The 18307-nt window shown below is 41.8% G+C and overlaps 2 protein-coding genes across 5 annotated transcripts in view; both read right to left on the minus strand.

Moving 5' to 3' along the window:
• Positions 1 to 17907, minus strand: part of LOC122557426 (E3 ubiquitin-protein ligase RNF128) — a 152622-nt gene extending 134715 nt beyond the window's left edge. Inside the window, exons 1-2 of the mRNA XM_043705148.1 lie at positions 17777 to 17907; positions 17211 to 17684 (exon numbers count right to left, since the gene is read on the minus strand). Of these exons, the coding sequence (XP_043561083.1) occupies positions 17211 to 17625 (415 nt within the window). The 5' untranslated portion in view covers positions 17626 to 17684; positions 17777 to 17907. The remainder of the gene's footprint in view (positions 1 to 17210; positions 17685 to 17776) is intronic.
• Positions 17643 to 18307, minus strand: part of radx (RPA1 related single stranded DNA binding protein) — a 104729-nt gene continuing 104064 nt past the window's right edge. For 2 of the 4 annotated variants that reach the window (XM_043705142.1, XM_043705143.1), the window contains exon 18: positions 17665 to 17682. The gene's annotated coding sequence lies outside the window, so the exon portion shown is untranslated. Of the gene's footprint in view, positions 17683 to 18307 lie in introns of all 4 variants that reach the window. The other 2 variants (XM_043705144.1, XM_043705146.1) reach the window with 2 other exon arrangements.

An 18307-nucleotide genomic window follows, 5' to 3' on the forward strand; every position in this document is an offset into this window, starting at 1 on the left:
TTCACATGGATGATCCCTGGAATGGTAGGTCTAACATATGAGGAACGGCTGAGGATCCTGGGATTGTATTCATTGGAGTTTAGAAGATTAAGGGGAGATCTAATAGAAACTTACAAGATAATACATGGCTTGGAAAGGGTGGATGCTAGGAAATTGTTTCCTTTAGGCGAGGAGACTAGGACCTGTGGACACAGCCTTAGAATTAGGGGGGGTAAATTCAGAACAGAAATGCGGAGTCATTTCTTCAGCCAGAGAGTGGTGGGCCTGTGGAATTCATTGTCACAGAGTGCAGTGGAGGCTGGGACGCTAAATGTCTTCAAGGCAGAAATTGATAAATTCTTGATGTCACCAGGAATTAAGGCTACGGGAAGAATGCGGGTAAGTGGAGTTGAAATGCCTATCAGCCATGATTGAATGGCGGAGTGGACTCGATGGGCCGAATGGCCTTACTTCCATTCCTATGTCTTATGGTCTTATGGTCTTAATGCCAGACTGGTGCTACCAAATTGTGTTTCACTGGTGTTTTTCCTTTTTCACCTTTATTGACCATGTCTTATCTGTTTTTGTGTGTCTGCTTGTGAATAGGGGAGTTTAAAAAGAGATCGATTTTAATTCTTGACGTTACAACTTAGCAATTTACATTTCCTAATTGCTGTTTGTTAAAGATAATTTGTTCATAATAAACAGTTATTTTCTTGTTAAGAACAGAAGCTGGGTGACTGCATTTTTTACCTTCAGTTCATCAGTCAGATAAATTGGGGTCTTTGGACAGTGTGACTAAATCTCCTAACATTTGTGATAGTGGAGTTTGATTTGCAGAATAATACCTCAATGAGAGTGACACTTCAAATTAGTTGTAGAAGGGTATGAGATGAGATAAGCAGCATTATTTTAATTCTGTGAATTGTTGTGAATTGGAATGTACTGACTGAAAGAGTGGTGGAAGCAGATAAAATTTTAACTTTGAAAAGGGATTTGGACATATCCTTAAAATGGAAACATTTACAGGGCTGTGGGGAAATAGAAGGGACAAATTGGTACCTCTTTCCAAGGGCTGGCACAAATGGAAAGGACTGAAGTTCCCCAATGTATGTCATGATTGAATGACCTTAGACCTGTCTCCTGCGAGATAGAAACTACTGTCCCGCTCACTGCCTCCTCCCATGTGGGAGCCTTAGATGAATCTCAAACTATGGAAATTAGATTAGATTACTTACAGGCCCTTCGGCCCAACAAGTCCACACTGACCCACCGAAGCGCAACCCACCCAGACCATTCCCCTACATTTACCCCTTCACCTAACACTATGGCCAATTCACGTAACCTGCACATTTTTTTTGGACTGTTGGGGGAAACCGTAGCACCCAGAGGAAACCCATGCAGACACGGGGAGAATTTGCAAACTCCACACAGTCAGTCACATGAGGCGGGAATTGAACCCGGGTCTCTGGCGCTGTGAGGCAGCAGTGCTAACCACTGTGCCACCCATGAATAATTCGTGCTTTGAATAAGAAGTGACAGCAACAAAACACCCATTCAACCTTTTCAATTGAAAACTGCAAAATGCAATATAAGTGACATTCATCAATGCTGAAATAAGTCACAAAAGTTCTTCTAATACAAGGCTGATCCATTTATCAAGGAGAAGTGTAGTTGCTGATATAATGCTGGATCCATGGGGGAGTTGTTTCCATGAGGGAGGACTGGAAAACATTGGCTGGAAGAAATTATATGATTGTGTCTGGTGACAATGGGAGCCTGAACAGTGTGTTCAGCAGACAACACTGCTCCCTTATGGTGCATTTTGTCTTCTTCAGCTTCTTGCCTTCTTTATTCCAGCCACTTTGCCATTAGACCTTTGACACAGATATGGCTAATCATCTTCCTGGCCTTTAGTAATCTTTTATACTTGAGAATAGACCTTGATCAGTCTAAATAATTGCATTGCTAGGATATCAAGATGTAACCCACGTGGCTACACAGGTCACACTGTACCTCTCCCCAGCTCTAACTCTTGTGTATCACATTGGTTCCATAAGCCCCAATGGCAAATGGTACCAAAAGCAGGAGGCCATACTCATCAGGAAAGACCAAATATTTGCTGGAGCTCTTCCCTTTTGAAAAACAAGCATGACTTTCCCCTCCCTGAAGGTTGCATACGGGGTGGTTAGGTTCTGGAGGAGAAGATCCATCGATGACTTTCTGATCTGCCACCAATTAAAGCCCTTATATGGTCAATGAATGGTCACATTAGGGTAAGAACTCACCACCTCCCTGATCCACTGTCTACCCTATGGTGTAGAAATCTGTCTAGTTACCAATCTGTGAACTGCATGTCAGTGGACCATTTCGGGGGTGGGGAGGGGATTAAGAATTGTGCACACGTCTGATGGAATTGGAGTCTGAATTGATGCCAATGATGGGAGCAAAAGTGCCCTGGATGTCTCGTCCTCTTCCTCCCACACGCGAGGGGGCCTCTGCAAGTCTGGGAGCAGGAGCAGAGACCTCACTTACACAGTATTATGAAGCAGATTTCCAAATTTCCAGACACACTGGAGAATATTGGATGGCTGCCTCCAGTCCTCCCCCCCTCAGAACGCCACCAAAAATGTTACCTTGTTCTTGTTAGTAGGCTGATCCTGTGGGCTGTTCCAAAGTAAATAAATAATTGGCATCAGTCAGGCGAGTGCCTCTTCAGTCAGATGATCCTGTTTGAGTAATTACACACAGCCTGCACACTAGGTCGGACGTGTGGCCTTTCTCTTCGTGAATAGGCTGTCTTTCGGCACAATGATGCACAATGTCGTGTGTAGCCCTGCTTTGCAGCTGTCTGTTGGTAATGAAATCTCTGACCCTGGAAACACTGCGGCAATCATCTGCTTGACGTAGTTGTGGACTGTGGGTTAGGAATGTGACAGGGAGCTCTCTCATTTGCCAAGAGAGAACCTGTGTCAAAGTTCAAAGCAACCTTGGCAGTTACTGTCAGGAGTTTCCTTTGAGTTGGAAATTACTGTCAGGCTTGGCGAAAGCACTGTGCATCATTTCCAGTAAGTTTCCTTTGGGGATCCATGTCAGGAGTTTCAGTAAGGATTTTTTTACAGGCTTGGAGACAGTGAGGACTGCAGGTGCTGGAAAGTCAGAGTTGATAAAGTGTGGAGCTGGAGAAAGCATAGCAGGTCAAGCAGCATCAGAGGAGCAGGGGAGTTGATGTTTCAGGTTGGAATCTTTCATCAGGATTCTGAAAAGGTTCTGACCTGAAAGGTTGACTCCCCTGCTCCTCTGATGCTGCTTGACTTGCTGTGCTTTTTCCAGCTCCACATTTTATCGATGCTTTATTACAGGTACCAACGGGAGACTTTGCTGTACTGTCACAGAATCATACAGGAGAGGTCACAGGAGACCCATCGCCATTTGCTGGCTCTTTCCCCCTGTCTTCCCAAAGGCTGCAGACATTTTTTTTTTCCTTCCTTCCACTTTCACATCCTTTTATTTATAATAGCTGTTGTGTCTGCTCCCTCTGATTCACTGTATTCCACTGCACAACAACCACATGCATTCAACAATAACTCTAATTCTTAGCTGGTTCTTTTGTCAATGATCTTAAAATCTCATTCTCTGGTGACTGAGCTTCCAGCCAGTGGAAATAGTTTCTCCATATTTCCTCTATCAAAAGTCTTCATAATTTTAGACAATTCTATTAAATCTTTCCTTAATTTTCTCTGCTATAAGAAGACCAATCCCAGACTCTTCTGTGTTTTAACCGACCTGAAGTCCCTCATTTCTAGTACTACTCTAATAAATCTGTTCAGCTTCACCTCTCCGAGGTCCTTAGCAATTTGTGCAATTTTAAGATTTCCTTTGTGATGCCGAAACAATGCGTTGCGAAGAGATATATGGAATTCTCCTATGAAAAGAATAGACTGAACTGAAGTAACATGGACATCTGACAGGCTGGATTTAAAACAAATGTTTAGTCTATTTGGGATTGCCCTCAAATTACATTACAGTGCACCCAACCACAGCTTATGAAAATAAATCAGCTATTATGAACCAGAGACTTTTCCCCAGAGCAGGATTGATTGGTATGAGGAGTCATAGTTTGAAGATATTAGGAGGAAGGTATAAAGGAGACGTCAGGGGTAGGTTCTTTACGCAGAGAGTTCTGAATGCATGGAATGCGTTGCCTGCTGAGGTGGTGGAAGCAGAGTCATTCTGGACATTTAAGCGATTGCTGGACATGCACATGGATAGCAGTGAGTTGAGGGGTGCATAGGTTAAATTATTATATTTTACATTAGGACTAAACCTCGGCACAACATCATGGGCCAAAGGGCCTGTTCTGTGCCATACTTTCCTATGTTCTATGTTCTATCAATGTTCAGTCAATAAGGCAATACCTAACCTACAAAGAAGCTGACTTTTTTTAAAAAAACGATAGAATGAAACAAATTGTAGTGAGCAATAAAATACATACAGAAGGATATAACGAAACAAAGTATTGAAGAGGGTAAGAGAGAATTGTGCAATGGTACAGTGATTAAGGACTTTGCTACTATGTGGCACCCAGAACATTCTAAACTTGTGCAAATTACTGAAACTCAGATTGGTAGCTTTTCAACAAGTCTTTAAATGGTTTATTTATCCCCTATCAGGATGGGGGTTTTAAAATGTACTGCAATCCCATTTGCTGGCCAGTGTGTATGTGTGTCTGTCAGATGAGGACAACACCAGGGCTTGGTTAGATACCTCTATCGGTCGAATCATCTGCTGTCACTCATACCTGAAGGATGGGTGTTCGGGAGTTTGAAGTATTTTCTCTGCCCTCCTGATAATCTCTAGCCCTGACAAAGGTTTAATTAGAGACATTGTTTAGGAAGTCTTAAGTCTGACGAGCAGACAAGGTAGCCTGTCGAATACAGCTGACTGATACCTCTAGATCCATGCAAGGAGGATATTAATAGAGAAAGAGCAACCAAGTGGTCTCTGAACTCTGAAGCACGTGCCCAGATCTTCTTTTATCTTTCAAAATCAATTCCTTTATTATCCACCGCTTTTGCAAAGGTTTTAAATAATTCAGGCAATATAGTGAAATGTTTGGACATACTGCACACACATTTTCAAAATTAAAATCGTAATTGTAATAAAGCAAATCTACTCAGATCATAGAGTTATAGATATGTAGAAGATGGAAACAGACCCTTCAGTTCAACTTGTCCGTCCTAAATTAATCTAGTCCCACATGCCAGCATTTGGCCCATCTCCCTCTAAACCCTTCCTATTCATATATCCATCCAGATGCATTTTAAATGTTGTCATTGTACCAGCCTCCACCAAGGAATTTGTTCAATTAACCAAACTTCAATTTGAGCAGAACATCTGGCTTCTTATAAAGCCACAATTACATACAAGATTTAAAGATACAAATGCCACATGAAGCTCTGCATAAAATCTTACTTTGCACTAGAATTCACTGCATCATTTTTGAAGTTGAAATTCATATACACACAGACAACTAAAGTTTCCTCTTATGGCAGTGTTCCCTTCATATTTCGGCATCATGTTAGATATAGGGTAAATGACATTTCCTCTACATCACCATTTCTCCCAAACCATCATTATATAGCCCCAGGACAAGTACAGCGTGGGGTTAGCTGCAAAGTATAGCTCCTCTACACTGCCCCAACAAAATCTCCCAGTTGTTCCCGTTTTGACTATTGTCTCCTTCTGCTACTCCTTACTTTCTTTCAGTCAATTAATTGTTTAATCAGAACCAGCTCGTCCTCACTGTCATCTTCAGGAGCAGCCATTTATGTAACTGCTGTTAGCACATTTCTGTTGCTAAGTTGGCTCCTCTGTTGCTGCATTATAACTGACTACCTGTGATATACTTCACTACTTTGGAACAACCAGAGGTTTTGAAAAATTCTCCATGAATTCAAGTCCATCTTTTAAATAAGAGCTTTGAGGACACAGTTTAGAGAAGACGCACTGACCAAAATGTTTGAGGTCACCTGACAAATCAATCAGTAATGAATTAACAAATTAAGTTAGCATTGCCAACAGCACAGGTTCAAATCCCACACCTGCTGAGGTTACTCTGAAGGACTTTCCTTCTCAAACTGTCCCATCATCACTACCAGTTGACTGTTTTTAATGAGCAAGCAGCCCTATGACCTGGTAAGACAATGGCAACTTTACCTTTTACTCCACTGAACTATGACTGTGGCTTCTCAAGTCAACATTGATGATGCAAACAACGACACAAGCATTTTGAATTTATGTAGGGTCTTTAACATAATGAAATAAGGAACCTGATAGCACCCTAATTAGATACAACCTAGAAGGCAAAGCCATCAAAGTAACAAGGCAGAAGTTTTGTGACTCAGTTACAAACTAACAGTGTTTATACAGTGAATCTCTTCAAGAAGTAATAATTTATTTGGTCATGCAGAACAAATAATTGTGCTGTACACCTGAGTTCCCAGCTTAATGGTTTGATGAACACTGGTAAGCAGATTTAGCATGGTGCAAGTGACTGTCACTTCCAGCATTTTACAAGACATCCACAGCACTGAAACAGGCATTCCGTCCGATAGGTACTTTCTGATATTTTTAATGCACACAAGCTGACACCCAAACTTCTTCATCTTATTTCACCAACATATCCTTTTACTCCTTTCTCCCTGATGAATTTATTTGTTTCCCCTTGAACGCATACGTGTTATTCTCCTCATCTGCTCCCTGTGGTAGTGAGTTCCACATTCTCATCACTCTCTGGGTAAAGAGGTTCCTCTTGAATGCCCAAATGGATTCATTAGTGACTAGGTTTTATTTATAGCTTGAAGTTCTCATCTCACCCAAAAAAGTGGAAATATCTGCTTGATCTCTACCCTATCAAACCATTTTATGATATGAAAGTCCTCAACCTCTATACTTTTCTGGAGATAAGAGTCCCAACCTGTTAAGTCATTCTTGATATGAGAATCTCTCAGTTCCAGTATCCTTACAATAATTTTTTTTTCATACCTACTCCTGATCTATTTATTTTCTATATTTATTTGCTGTAACATGGAGAACAGAATTGCTCATTGCACTCCAAGTGTATAGGTTTTATACAGGTTTGATAAATCTTCTCCAATTTTCAATTCTATTCTTCTGGAAATGAACTCCAGATACATTTTTCTTCTTTCTGGTCGTATTAATGTTGTAATTCATTCAGTAACATGCGTATCTATAGTCTCAGATCCCTCTGGTCTTTACCTATATCTGGATTACTTACCAACAAGGATATGACTTCTTTACTCTCCCAACTAAAACACACTCCCTCACTATTTCTCTATATTCACGTTCTTATGCCAATTTTACTCTCATTCTTCAAGATCATTAATATCTTCCTGTATTTTATTGCAGTTCTCTTCTCATCTAGCTGCAAGTCCCAATTTGGTGTCACCTGCACAAGTTGAAGTTCTGATTCTTGAGTTTATGTGAACAATGAATAACAGTACTGATCCTTATGAAACACCACGTCCCACTGTTAATCCATTCAGGTGACAAAATTCAATCCCTACTCTGTATTTTCTGCTTTGCAGATGGCCTTTGTAGATGTACCCTTCCACCACAATTTCAGAGCCTAGTTATGAGTCCACTATACATTAACGTATCAAAGGCTTTTCGGGACTCAAAATAGATTATCTGCTACATTAATGTTATCGATGCTTTCTGCAAAGAATTTAATAAAGTTGACAAGTGTTACTTTCTTTGAAATTTATGCTGACAACTGTTTAATATATTTTCTCTTTCTCAATGTCTTCCTGACTGCACCTCAAGATCAAAGAATCAGCTACCTTTTCAATCATTTGCAATCTTAAACTAATTGGTTAATAGCTTCTTGGACTTGATCGAGCTCACTTTTTATGTATGAGAATCGTATTATCTGTACATCAGTCACCAAACTATTTATTTTTCTCATGCTTTTTAAAAATATATATTGTAATACTGTCATTGGTATCCCTTCCTGAATTTCATTTAACTCATACAGGTTTTGTGTTCTCTAAATTTAATCAAATTATTAATTATCTGTTTCCTTCACTTTGAATTTTCCTCAACAAGCTATCATGAAAAGCTTCCAAAACACAGTATATAATTATGTCTCAGGATGTAAATCATGAGAAATATCATTGTTATCCTGGTTTGGAATTTGATCAGATTGGGTACTTATTCCGACTTAATTTGTTTGTTTGGAGAGCAGGGACAATACCATTGTCATCCATCAATAAATTAAATGATGCAAATTTCAATCATTGTTCCTTTCCCCAGGAAGGTTTGAATTTAACGGCAGTTTGAAAAGTTTTAGTGCCCATTATAGTCCTATCTTTTCAGCATTTCTTTGCTATTGCATACATTCTGAAAAGTGCATGTTTTAGAAATTTCCCTCATTGAAATGCAGTCTGTTATATTCAACTGTCCACCACCACCCTTTGAAATGAAGACTATCAAGAAGACACTTGTTTGCTTATGTCAGTTGGCAATAAGGGAAAGCAGTAAGCTTAAGTGGCCTTAACTTCCTGTTGGACATGTTGACTTACCAACAGTAGCATGGTATGAAGCAGTAAATCACAGCTGTCACTGCTGTCAATAACTGTACCAGCCTAAAATGTAGGTATGGTTACTGCTTTAGAGGTAGAGCATTTATTCCTTGATAAGTAAGATTCGCAAACAAAACTTTCCACTGGTCTTCGATCAAAGATAAATAAGCCTTGCAGGGTTACCTCAAGAATAATATATATGCTGTTCTGGAAACACTTCTTTGGAACAGAGAAAAAGGGGACGAAGGTGAGGAAAGGAAGATAACAATGAAAAGAAGATAGGGAAGGAAGGGGAGGAAAGGGAAGGGAGAGAGGAGGAAGGAATGTGGAAGCCTGCTTAGCAACTGTTTCAACTTGCCTGGGTAGCTTCAGAATTATGCAGGTGAATCGCAAAGACCCGCTGCTCCAATACTCTACTCAAAGTTGTACTGTTGTGCCTATATTGTCAAGGTTTCTTCGACCAAAATGCATTATTTCTCTGCATTGAAATTCATCTGCCTGGTGCCTGCCCTGCCCTTGACAAAGCCATGTTGACTGTCAAGTATTAACTTGTTTTTCTCTAAGTATATATTTATCTTATCCTGTAATGACCTCCACCAATGTCCCTACTGTCGATGACAAGCTAACAGATCTGTAATTTTCTGCTTATCCTTTGCCCCTTTCTTAAATAACAATATCATGTTTGCAATCTTCCATTCCCCTCGGATTAACTCTGTGTTCAGGACACCTGGAAAATTAATGTGAAATAGCTCAGCAATCAAGGATATATCTACCCAGGCCTGGCAACTTCTCTACATTGAGTGCTGCCAACTTTTTTAGTCACAGAGTCAGAGCGATGTACAACACGGAAACAGACCTTCGGTCCAACTCGTTCATGCTGACCAGATATCTCAACCCAACCTAGTCCCACCTGGCCCATATCCCTCCAAACCCTGCCTATTCATGTACCAATCCAGATGCCTTTTAAATGTTATAATTGCACCAGCCTCAACCACTTTCTCTGGCAGCCCATTTCCACACAGCACCACCTCTGCGTAAAAAACTTGCCCCTTAGGTCTCTTTTATATCTTTCCCCTCTCACCCTAAACCTATGCCCTCTAGTTCTGGACTCTCCTTTATCTGTCACGATATTGCTCAGTTGCTCAACACTCACATTTCCAACTCTGGCATTGTCAGCATTTCCTAATTTGGTTAAAAATAGGAGCAAAGTACTCATTTAGTATCTCGGCCATTTACTTTGCTTCAATTAACAGTTTACCCTGCTTGTTCACGATAGGCCCTACTCTCTCCTTCACTAATTTTTTATGATTATTATATTTGAAGAACATTTTACCATTTGTTTTTGCTCAGCCTGCTATCCTTTCATCATGCTTCCTCTGAACCTTCCTTATTTCAGCCTTACACTCTCTCCTGCATTTGTGATACTGTTCCTGATTCCTATTGCTATTATTGTTCTAGTATGTATCATATGCATCCTTTATGTTCATTATTTTTTCATCAATATCCTTAGTCATCCAGGGTACTCTAGCGTTGACACCCTGTGGATTTTTCTTCATTCACAGGATGAGGCATTGCTGGCTAGGCCAACATTTATTGCCCATCCCTAATTGCCCAGAGGGGCATAGTTAAGAGTCAGTCACATTACTGTGGGTCTGGAGTCACATGCAGGTCCGATCAGGTAAGGACGGCAGTTTCCTTCCCTAAAGAACATGAGTGAACCAGATGGCTTTTTCCATCCATTGACAATGGTTTCATGGTCATCATTAGACTCTTAATTCCAAATTTATTGAATTCAAATTCCACCATTTGCCATGGTGGGATTTGAATCCATGTCCCTAGAACATTACCTGGGTCTCTGGATTAACAGGCTAGTGATAATACCACTAAGCTTTGTTTATGTACCTAGCTTGCACCGCATCCATCTCGCCTTTAAAATTCTCCCATTTTTCATTCACTGTTTTATCCACTAAATGCATTTCCAATTAACCTGCTCCAGTTCAAATTTGCCCTTTTCCAGTCTGAAACCTTAATCCTTGTCAGATTTTTATCCTTTTTCAACTTAACCTTGAACCTTATTGGATTGTGATCATTATTTCCGAAATGTTTCCACATCTGACATTCGCCACTTAGCCTGCCTCATTTCCGAGGACCAGATCCAGCACAGATCCCTCCCTGGTCAAAGTGGAAATGTACTGTTCCAAAAAGTTCTCCTGCACATGTTGCAGGAATCACTCCCCTTTTGTGCCCTGTCTACCCTACCGTAATTATCACAATCCTTCTTCTCATGGAGATTTCTATAATCTGCCTACAAATGCTCTCTTCTACTTCCTCCCCACTAATACTCAACAAAGTCACCGCTTCATTCCGGTTTGTCACCTCCTACCGTAACGATTCTAATTCAAGAACGGCATCTCATTCGAGAACAATGATACTATATTTGACCAAGACTGCTTTACCTCCTCCCTTTTTACCCACCCTGTTCTACTAAAAACCTTATAATCGGGGACATTAAGTACCCAGTCCTGTTCCAGCTTGAGCCACATTACTGTCAATATTACTATGTCATAACTCCCCCACAGCGATTTCTTCTTCCAGTTCCCAATTTTATTCATGATACTCCCTGCATTTATATACATAGAATGCCCATACCTCTTTCTTGCCCATTGGAGGGTGACCATTTCTTTGCTCACTATCAACACTAGCCTTGCCTTGTTCCTTATTCCGTAATGCCCATCTTCTCTCTTTTGCCCTCACTTTCCTACACTAGGCTCATTAATCAACCCACCCCTCTGCCTTACAAGTTTAAATCCACTCCCACTATACCATTTACTTTCTCAGCCAGGAGATTAGTTTTATTTCTGCTCAAGTGAAGCCCACCTCTTCTGAACAGCTTTCACCTTTCCCAAAAAATATCCCAAAAATCTAAACCATTCCCTTCTACACCATCTCTCGAGCCAGGCATTTCATTTCCTGATCAACCTTTGCTTAAATTATGATGCTTGTGACACAGATGATTACTACTCTGCAGCGCTGTGTTTCAATTACTCCCTCATTCCTGAAAGTTATCCTGCCAAGACCTCCATGCTCTCCCTGGATGTGCTGTTGGCTCCCATGTGAACTATAACCATTGGTTGTTCACCCTCTCTTCTATTTGTTTATCCAGTCATTCTGATATGTCCTGAACATTTGCACCCTTGATGTTGATTGTGGAATCTTTTATACAGGCTTGGATATCTTTAGTCCTCTAAAAATACCATAGGACCTCTTCTAACCATCTGAGTAGTTCAATGGATCATAGACATGATAAGCACTGTGATATTACTAGTATATCAATATATTATCCCACTGAATCCAATCTGTACCACTTTGGGTAATTTTTCTGTGTGTGGCAGCTGGACAACAAAGGAAGAGATTAGTTGAAGGACATCTTCCTCATTCTTTCAATATTGTTTATTTTTCACTTATATATTCACCACTTTCTGCCTGTATCTCAGATGTGTAACTAACAAATTTGAAGCATTTTTAAAAATATATTCTTGGATCAAATCCTTGTTTTCAGAGATCCACAGGCAGGATGCTGGAAGAACACATCAAGCCAGGCAGCATCAGGAAGTGGAGATGTCAGCGTTTCGGGTGTAACCCTTCTTCAGGACTGGGGGTGGGTGTGGGGGAAACTGCAGGCAAAGAGAGTGCTGGGGGCAGGATGGTGAGGTGGGGAAAGGTGAAGACAGGTAGAGGGTATGACCTGTTTGGTCAATGGGAGGAATGAAACTGGTTGATGGCAGGAAGCAGTGGAAGGGAGGGGGGGGGGTGGGGAGGGAGCTAGGGGGTGGGGAGGGAGGTTATTTGAAATTGGACAACTCAATGTTGAGTCCTCTGGGCTGTAGGCTGCCCAGGCAGAAGATAAGGTGTTGTTCCAGTAACTGTCTTCATCTATACCCACTTCCCCACCCTGCCCTCGCCACCCACTTTACCTGCAGCTCCCTCCACTCTCACCCCCCAGTCCTGAAGAAGGGTCACATCTAAAACATTGACTTCTGCACCTCCTGATGCTGCGTGGCTTGCTGCGTTCTTCCAGCCTTCTACCTATATATTTCGGATTCCAGCATCTGCAGTTTCTTATTGTCTCTAACCTTGCTTTCAAAGGTATGGATTTTTTTCCCAAAGAAAAATCAAGTTTAGCTTTCTGTTGATACTTTTTAATAGGGCAGGATTGTTTGGTGAATGAGCTTATCTCTTGCAGAGGTTGAATGCTAACTTTATGACATTTCCTTTGTAAACATGGTGATAAATGCTGAACATCAATCTACCATCTCATACACTGTCAATGACATAAACTCTCTGGGGGATCCTCGCTGACTAACCTTAAAGTCTGCTTCCACCTTCTTCCACATAAAGGACTGCACTGGTAGACCCATTGTTTCAGTTTACTGTTCACCAACAGAGCTCATGTCTACCTATCTTGACTCATTCTTTTCTTCTTACCAGTCCACTATCTTTCCACCTCCATCTTTTGATGTCTTCTGGCAATTCCCAATTGTTTTGTCCATACTATCCCCTTTTCATCATTAATATCCAGTCCCACTGCATGGTTGTCCCTTACCACGCTCTTTGCTTCAAGGGGGCAGGGAGACAGTGGTAATGTTGACACTGGGCTAGGAATCCACAGGACTGGTTTCCAGATGAAAGTTGTGGAAATACGGGTTAAAAATTCACCAGGACAGCTGGTCAAATTGTAATTCAGTCAATAAAGCTGGACTACAAAGCATGGCTCAGTAATAGTGACTATGACAATTACCATTCATGTAAAGGCCCATCTGGTTCACTAATGTCCTTTACAGGAGACAATCTGCCATCCTTACTTGGTTCCTCCAGCCTCCTCCTTGTCTATTTTGGATTCCAGCATTTGCAATTTTTTTAATCTCTAATCCTTACTTGGTTTGGCTGACTCTTCTGCTCCCTCTGATATAGCTGAGCAAGAGGACCAACAGGAATGGGCAACAAAAATGGCCATGCCTGGGTTGCCCTCCTCCCAGAAAAACATAGCGAAAAAAAAAATTTCCTCCAAATAAAATGTATCACTTTTATGGATCTGTAGGTGGAATGTTCTTTGTTCCAGCCTTACGTAGTTCTTCCCCAACACTTCCATCTTCTCATTTTCCAGTGTCAATATCACTTTTGTCCTTCTCCTGAATGGAAATATTTCTTTTGCACTGCTGCTAATTTCTACCTCTCCCCAGCCTTCTCATGGACCACTTCCAAATCATCCCTTCCTCCTTGTGTACTCTCTTTCTTAATGTCTGGAAATAGGTGTCAATTAATATTCATTAGCAGCCCACTGGGTCACACAATTCTTTGACTATACTTTCTTACACTCAGCTTTCTGTTGGGAGATTTTCGATTCTCCAGGATTTCCCTCTCCATTGCATCTGATCTGACAATGCTGTCTTTTACACCAATGCTTTCCACATCTCTCTTTCTGCTCAACCAAGTATTCCCCTCAACCATGGTTCATAAGGCCACTGATTTTGCCAGTTCTATTCCCCACACTTCCACTCTCACTCCTTCCCTTCTTTTGCAGAGAAGTGATAGACTTCCCCACCTTCCAACCGATCAATCTCTGCATATAATGGATAATTTGCTGCTATTTACCATTTCCGATACAATAGCACCCCAAATCCTTCTTTTCAGCCAATGCAGAGGGCCATACCCTCTTACACAACTGGGTTTATTCTATAATCATCTTGAACAATCCTTTCTCTTATCATAATTTCCTGCTCAATTGCATAAGATGTAGACCTGTGCTTTTATCTGCTCTCTTTCATCTATCTGTGTCCCAGATACACTTTCCAGAGTAGTATACTTCTTTCATGGGGCGGCATGGTGGCTCAGTGGTTAGCACAGCTGTCTCACAGTGCCAGGGACTCAGGTTCAATTCCAGTCGTGGGCAACTGTCTGTGTGGAATTTGCACATTCTGCCCGTGTCTGTGTGAGTTTCCTCTGGGTGCTCAGGTTTCATCCCACAGTCCAAAGATGTGCAGGTCAGGTGAATTGGCCATTATAAATTGCCTGTAGTATTAGGTGCATTAGTCAGAGGGAACTGGGTCTGGGTGGGTTACTCCCTGGAGGGTTAGTGTGGACTTGTTGGGCCGAAGGGCCTGTTTCCACACTGTAGGGAATCTAACCTAATCTTTCAATTCAATGCTCACAATGAGGTCTCTTCAACACTTCTAAACCAACTGTAAAGTGATGACTGCTTTGCTATAAATCATGGGTCGGTTCACAAATGCTACCTTAAGCTTTCAGACACTTACTATTTTAATTCCTCACCATAGTTCCTCTCTTGATCACCCACATTGTTTGGTTGAAGCTCAATAAAACAAGAAACAGTTCCTTGTCTTTTGCTTAAACATTTCCAGGCATCTAGTTGAACAATTTCAGATCATATCCATTACTCCCAGTTTTTTTGTGAATGACTCTATATTGTCATTTATATTTCCTGGAGACCCATCATTTGTCACTTTGCTTTACCACTTCCATTTGCCTTATCATTGTCATTTATCATTTCTGTCTTCCATCCCATCACAGACTGTTGCTTTAATTATTTCCTTCCATTCACTGCTTCTCTTGTCCCAAGTTTTTGGACCAGGTCATTATTTACTAGCACATTAGGTTTTAAAGTTTCCACATTAATCCGTCTTTAATATGACATTATTCACCAGTTTCTACAGTTGTTTGCACACAAATAACAATCAAGTCAGGATACTAAAGCATTCAAATGCCTTGGTCTTATTGCAAATTGGGATACTATCACGGTAGGTGAAAGATAGCAAGTACAGAAATGGTGTAAAACTAGGGGCCAATGAGTTTTGAATGAGTTTGTGTTTGAGGAAAATCAGTCCTTATATCCATCAGGATTTACTTGATAAACTGAATTGCCTCCTCTGCTATGATGACTCTATAGCACCTTTGCTACTGATATATGAACAAAATCAGGAACCAGCACCAAACAACAGCACAAGATGTAAGGCACAAGATAAACAGAAAATTAAAGGTGAAAGCAACTAATAAAATATTCATTGTGTAATACAGTAGTCATAGTGGATTTGAATCTCCATATAGATTGGCTAAAACAAATTAGTACTAATGCTGTGCCAAACAAATTCCTGGAATGTGTACTAAATGATTTTCCAGAACAGTGTGTTGAAGAATCAAGTACAGATTGGGCCATTTTAGATCTGGTATTGTACATTGGGAAAGGACTAATTAACAATGTCAAAGTAAAGGAGCCCTTAGAGAAGAGTGACCATAATCTGCTGGAATTTTTCTCTCAATTCAGTCTGAAACTATGATTTTAAGACCATAAGAGATAAGAACAGGAGTCGGCATTCTGCCCTTGAGTCTACTTTGCCGTTCAATAGGATCACGGATGATCTGACCTTCCTAACGTCCACCTTCCCACCTCTTCCCTGTACCCCTTGATTTCCTGATTGATCTAGAATCTTATCAATCTCAGAATTAAATATAAACAATGACTCTGCCCCCACGCTTGCTGTGATATGCAGTTCCAAAAACTCACAACTCTCTGAGAAAATAAATTCCTCTTCATCTCAGTATTGAATTGGTGCCCTTTTACTCTGAGAGTCTGTTCCTAGACTCTCCCATGAGGGGAAATATTCTCTCAGCATTTCCTCTGTTTAGTATCCAATATGTTTCAATGAGATCATCTCTCATTTTTCTAAACTTCAGTGAGTAGAGTCCCAGCCTGATTATGCTTTACTCACAAGACAATCCCTCCATATCAGGGATCATCCTATGATCTGAATGAATGCAGAGCAGGGTCATATGGCTGAACTGTCTCTCTCTCCCAACACCATAATGATCGAGTCTGTTGAAATATAGCCCAATGAGTGACAAACCTATTTACAGCAGGGTCAGGAAAATCTACAGGTTATTAGGAAAGGAAACGTCATCTAATTTTGGATATGGTTGGCCTTTCAGCAATACACACTCAAAATGCTGGGGACACTCAGCAGGTCAGCCAGCATCTGTGGAGACAGGGACAGAGTTAACGTTTGGAGTTCAGGGTGACTACCTCAGAACAGAAAGTTGCTGGAAAACAGATTTCTTTTTACGTCCGACAGATGTTAATAAGCAACTTCACTGGCAGCAGACAGGCACCTACAACGATCATTCACATCAAAGCTACATTCAATAGAATTACTCAGCGCTGTTCTCAATTCGGAGGTGCACCCGGTGTTGGACTGGGGTGTACAAAGTTAAAAATCACACAACACCAGGTTATAGTCCAACGGGTTTAATTGGAGGCACTAGCTTTCGGAGCACCGGTCCTTCACCAGTTGGTTGTCCTAGATGATGAAAGAGCAGTGCTCTGAAAGCTAATACTTCCAATTAAACCTGTTGGATGAAGACCTGGTGTTGGGTGATTTTTAACTTTGTTCTCACTTCATTCACACTGAAGGCTCTGAATGAAACGACAACAGAAAGTGCTGGAGAAACTCAGCAGGTCTGGCAGCATCTCTCAGGAGAGAGAAACAGAGTGTCCAGTCCAGCATGCCACCCTGAGAAGCCAGTGAGGGAACAGCAGAGGGACTTGGCTCTTACCATAATGGATAAAGGGGTCAGTCCTGTTGCCCTTTCCTGCTGAGTTGAAGATTACGACAGCGGCAGCCCCTCGTCTGATCCCATTCTCGATCTTCTTGGCGAAGGTGCAGTTGCCCCGCTCCACCAACGCGATCCAGGGGCTCTGGGTGGCGCTGAAGTCCACGTCCTCCTCGCAGGCGAGGGCATCCTGTGTGGTCGGGATGCCCACCACGCCGCTGGCCCCTTTGACGGGCGAGTTATTGCCGTACCTGCCGGGCACGCTGGTGGTCAGCGTGCGGTTGGCGCTGGCGGAGAAGTTGGTGACATTGACAATGGCAATAGACTGTGCCAGCTGCACGCGTACCGCTGCCTGGCACAACACTGCCAAGTGCATCAACCACGCCATGGGTGGTCCATCACCCTGGGAGCCCTTCATCGTCCGCTGGAGAACACCTCCTTCTCACAAGCCAAGCCCCGGAGTATTTGTAAATATCTAAAAACAAAGGCAAACAAACATTGAGGTCAGTGAGAGAGAGAGAGAGAGAGACAGCTGTAATGACGCTGAGAGGTTTAACGCAGTAACTAACCTGTGTGTGTGTGTTACCTTGTCTCTCTGCTGTTTAAATGAGCTTCCTACACGCAATGCATTTCGCATTGTTTGCGAAGTAGTTGTTCAGAAACACTCAGTTTGATTTCTCCAGCCTCCCCTCCCTCCTCCCACCACCACACTGAACTTTGATCCCAGTCCAAAGGTACAAATTTAAATCCTGGCTTAGACAATCACTTGGTTCCGTCCCCAGTGCAACTGCAATTTGACAACACAAAGGCTGTTTGTTTTTGTGTGTGCAGGGGGAGTGCTTGGGGGTGGTTCCAGTTAAAACCTACCCTGCTTTTCTCTCTCCACAGAAGCTGCCCCACCTGTTGAGTTTCTCCAGCAACCTTCGTTTCAGATTTCCCGGCGCTATTCTTTTTGTTAATTTCCCGATGGGTGGCCGGGGGTCGCACAATTCGAGAGTCCAGCCCGCGCTTTCTGCTCTGCCTTCTGTCTAATACTGTAACCCGATAACAGAGTGTCATACAACACTCCCTCCCTGCAGATAAACCTGGCCGCTAAGTTT

The sequence above is a fragment of the Chiloscyllium plagiosum genome, chromosome 15 (genome assembly GCF_004010195.1).
Source record: "Chiloscyllium plagiosum isolate BGI_BamShark_2017 chromosome 15, ASM401019v2, whole genome shotgun sequence".
In the NCBI taxonomy this organism is placed as follows: domain Eukaryota; kingdom Metazoa; phylum Chordata; class Chondrichthyes; order Orectolobiformes; family Hemiscylliidae; genus Chiloscyllium; species Chiloscyllium plagiosum.